A 4,640-nucleotide genomic window follows, 5' to 3' on the forward strand; every position below is an offset into this window, starting at 1 on the left:
TTTATCACAAGTAACAACTCCTCCTTTCCTGCTTTCAGACCCACCACACAGTAAAAATGCCTTACAACTCTTATCTATTTCATTAGTCACAGCTTTAGGGATAATAAAAATAATACCAGTCAACAAACATACTTCTAAGTATAGCATTAGCTAATTGCTTCCTCCCTGCATAAAATAAATGCTTTGTCCAATCCTATTTATATGATCACATCAAATTAACTTACCCATATTTATTATATAGCCAAAGCAAATGGACCCAGTACAATTTTGATAATAAAACAAATAATGAAGAATTATTCATTTGGAAAGTTGGAATTTGTGAAAGGCACACTTTTGAAATTTCTCTCAATCGGTTGAAAAGAAATCCTGATACCATATTAAAAAATTCACCCAATTTTACGGTTTAAACTTATAAAAACAAGCAAATTGAGGATTCTTATAAGGTTATTGTTTCCATGTTTATCAATCAGAAACTTTGCAAGAACTTAATTATTTTTAATTAAAAAATTTTATTCTAAGAGAAATAAAAATTGTTTAAAAATTTATTTGAATTATTTTTTGACAAAATTAATTATTTCAAATAAGCCATTATTTTTTCTTTTAAAGGTCTTGATCTTCTATCTTTAAATATAAGAGAAAGTTAATCTCTATAAATTCTATTTAAATTTAATACTAAAAAATGTAACTATATATGTATAGAATAGAGTGAGAAATTTTATATACATGTGCATCCAACCAATAGGATGTGATATTAAATATTAGATTTATAGCGTGTCAATCGTCTATTTATTAGCCGGATATATGTGTATTCATTGGAATAAGAATTTCCCGAGATAGAGCCATTGGTATTGACATCCGTATCGCTGGTGTTACATCCCGCCGCATTTCAATCACCGATATATATATATATTATCCGGATCAAATTTGTAAAGAGTAGCTTACCTTAACCAATATTAAATATCCAAAAAGTTATTCAGCCAGAAACTTATATCCAAACAGTTATTCAGCCAGAAACTTTGGATCATTCCGTCGGTTTGGTTTAAAATTAAATCGAACCGAATAAATTGAAAATTAAATCAAATTAATTTTGATCAAAAATTGAATCGAATCGAACCGACCTAATTCAGTTCGATTCGATTCAGTTTGATCAGTTTTAATTTTTAATAAATTTTTTATTTTTTACACTTTATTTTTAATATTTTAAAATTTAGTTAAAATATTTTAATCTTAATATGATTTAATTTATCTATATTATTGAAAATAACATATTATTATCACTAATCGGTTCGGTTTGATTTTTTCAATCTTTTTTAGATTAAAACCGAACCGAATTAAATAAAAAATCGAACTGAATTTTTAAATTAATTCAGTTCGATTGATTTTTTTCAGTTTGAATTTAATGCTGCTCACCCTAACTTAAATTTCAAATAATACAAAGAGTTAGATATAGATTTTTTTTTCTTTTGCTGAAGTTAAAAGAAAATCCGAGATTAAGAGAATAGAAACGAGACCTTGTAATGCACTTGTTACCGGCTAAGTCGGAGTGCTTTCTAATTAAGGGTTCATGGCACTTTTTTATTTCCTAGAATTTAAGAGACAGTTAAACCACTGATTAAAGCCCATGACTAGTCTTCTGAGTAAAAAATGGTTTCTGGTCGAGTTTCTGCAAGTTGCTGGAGAAACCTAGGAACACCAGGTGTTCCTGCATCAGAAACTCCCTCAAGAATTTGAAAAACCTGCTTCATTGTTGGTCTGTCCTTCTCATCATCCTGAATGCACCAGCAAGCAACTTTACAAGCTCTACTAACCTCTTCTACGTTCGCATTACCTTCCAATTTCTTATCCACCAGTGTCAGAACATCAACTCCTTTGTTTATAGAATTTGCTAGCATGAATGGGAAGTAATCCTCCAATCCAATGTCCAAGTAGTCGCTGTTTCTCCTTCCTGATATAATTTCACACAGCAGCATTCCATAGCTGAAAACGTCAGCTTTTGGAGTAACAGCTTCACCTGAAAGCCATTCTGGTGCTAGATAGCCTCTGGTTCCTCTCATGGTTGTTAGGACTCGGCTGAAGTCTCTCCCGAGGATCTTTGCAAGGCCTAAATCCGCCACCTTGGGGTTGAATTCTGCATCTAACAAAATGTTCTCAGGCTTGACATCGCAGTGAATGATGCAATCTCTGCACTCTTCATGAAGGTAAGCCAAGCCTTTAGCAGTCCCAACTGCAACCAGAAATCTGATTTTCCATTCTAAGGTCTTCCCAGTTTTCTGAAACAGATGTGAGTCCAGAGAACCATTTGGCATGTAATCATAGACCAAGAATCTTTCTGAATCTTCTGCACAAAGACCCCGTAATCGAACCAGATTAATGTGTTGGATCATTCCTATGGTTTTCACTTCAGCGTAGAATTGCTTCTCTCCTTGCTGCAAACTTCTAAGTTGCTTCACTGCTATAGGAGTTGAATTTGGCAATGAACCTTTGTAAACAGAACCAAAACCTCCTTCTCCAAGTTTCTCGGAGAAGTTCTTGGTCATATTTCTCAACTCTTTATACTTGAACAGCACCAAAGAATCCTCAATTTGCTCGTTTGCATTAGCTGACCTTCTCCTCCACATCATTAGTAAGACAAGGATTGAACTTGTAAAGAAGGCTGCTAATGTTACAACAACGATCAAAGTGGTCTTCTTCTTCCCCTTGTGTTTAGTTTCTGTCAATTCAGATGTGGCAATTCTGAGATGGAACTCTCTTCCAATCTCTTCAACTGGTGAGAGCTGCTGTAGATTGAAGAGGTCTCTTTTCCAGATCAAGCACCCATTATCATAAGCAAAAGCATTGCATGAGCAATTATTCAAGCATGCCAATTTACATTCTTCAATGGACTCTGCTGCTAAGGATTCTGAATTCACTGGGAGCCGAATATTGCGCATTAACAGGAATGTGTCCTTTCCTTCAGAATTGCACGAAGGAGTTTTCTTCACGCACCCATCAGTGTGATCTTCAGACTCCCAATCTTCTTGTGATTTGGGCTCGAATCCTTGTAGACAATTACAAAGAGGTTCCTTCTGCTGATTGCAGACACTAAAAGCTCCACAAAAAGCATAGACCTCACATTGCTGAGTTGGCCGTGTCCAAAACAGTGCCCATTTGTTAAAACCCTTGCGCCAGACGAACTGTCTGAGCTGCCCACCAGAATCAATCATGAACCTAGTAAATGCAGAAGGGATAGCAGAAGCATAAGTAAAGTAGCTTTCATTCTCATTTGAAACATATGTCATGTTTGTGACATAGAAATTTAGCTGTATTTCAGGAACAAGGCTGAAAATCTTTCCTGTCCACACCCCACTAGTCCAGTACGTTTCAGATCCGTTCCACAGCAACAGATGGCTTGTTCCATTCTGCTCAACCCCGAGAGAGAAGAGAGAAGGAGCAGGATTTTGTGGATTTCTCCAGGAAGTGAGGAATTGTTTTTCCCTGGCGAGCTTATTGTATCCAAGCTTCCCTCCTGGAAGCCATGTATCAGTTGGATAATCGAAACTCTGCCATATTACACCTGATGGAAGTGATGCTTCTCTTACAACAAAGTTTCCGTTGTCAAGAAGCATAGCTATAGTAGAATTAGAAACTTTTTCTGTCGAATTAGTCGACCATATTTCATCTCCTGACTGATTGAGCAGGACCAAGTTTCCATCCTCAGAAAGCTTCAATGCTGAGATAGATGGGTCAGTCACAGGATGCTCTCTATTGGCCACCCAAACGACTGTTTGATTGGGCAGATTCTTGTACCATATGCCAATGTAATGGCGTTGAGAGTTACCTGGTCTGAAGAAACCAAGTTCAAAGCTTCCATCTGGGGAAGCAAGTGTTTGGTTCCCAGACAGAGACTGGCCTGGAAGGATTGTATCAGAACCTCTAGAGAGATGAACTTCCAAGGATAGACACAAAAGAAGCTGTAAACACTGAAGAAAAGATAAGTTCTTGATTCTGAGTCCCATCTTTTTTACTGATAATAAAATGGAGCTGGATTTTGCAGCAATTTAAAGACTAGAATAGCCAAGGATGTTCCCACTTTTTGGTATATTTTTAATCATTTCTGGGGTCAACTCAGCTACAAAACAAAAAGGATGTAAGAACCATAGAAATTTCAAAGGCAATCTTTTTGACTTATAGTGGTCACAAACCTAAAGTCCACTCCAAAACGAGTGAAGTGCAAGTCTGCAACTTGGTCCATAAAGTAAGGTTCGCTTCATTTTTTGACTTCAGACACAATAATATATTGTCCTGGCTTGTAAATGAACTCCTCCAGTGGCTTCAAATATGAATTTCTGTAGTTGGTCGAATTAATTCTCAATTCCATTCATGTATTTATTAGAGAAGTCTAATTTAGCTCATTTTTAACTTTTATCTAAATTGATATGGGAATTTTAATGTAAGTTCAATTTAGCCAAAAAAATGGTGAAAATTAATAAATCGAACTTAATTTTTGGACCAAGATATCATCAAGAAATTTTGCCTAAAAATCAATAAATTGGGCCATCTTGATTTCTATATAAATCAATAAATTTAGACTAAAAATTGTTCTTCTTAGGTTAAGTTGAATTTAAATTGAGCTATTTAGACAAAAATTTGAAAATTTATAC

General features: G+C 35.3%; 1 protein-coding gene across 1 annotated transcript; it reads right to left on the bottom strand.

Moving 5' to 3' along the window:
- Positions 1-1,473: 1,473 nt before the first annotated feature.
- On the bottom strand, positions 1,474-3,995 carry LOC110627556 (G-type lectin S-receptor-like serine/threonine-protein kinase At2g19130). Its single transcript, XM_021773905.2, has one exon. It carries the CDS (start codon positions 3,993-3,995, stop codon positions 1,626-1,628), a length of 2,370 nt encoding a protein of 789 aa, XP_021629597.1. The 3' UTR covers positions 1,474-1,625.
- Between the last annotated feature and the right edge of the window lie 645 nt (positions 3,996-4,640).

This window comes from Manihot esculenta, chromosome 12 (assembly GCF_001659605.2).
Source record: "Manihot esculenta cultivar AM560-2 chromosome 12, M.esculenta_v8, whole genome shotgun sequence".
Classification (NCBI taxonomy): Eukaryota; Viridiplantae; Streptophyta; class Magnoliopsida; order Malpighiales; family Euphorbiaceae; genus Manihot; species Manihot esculenta.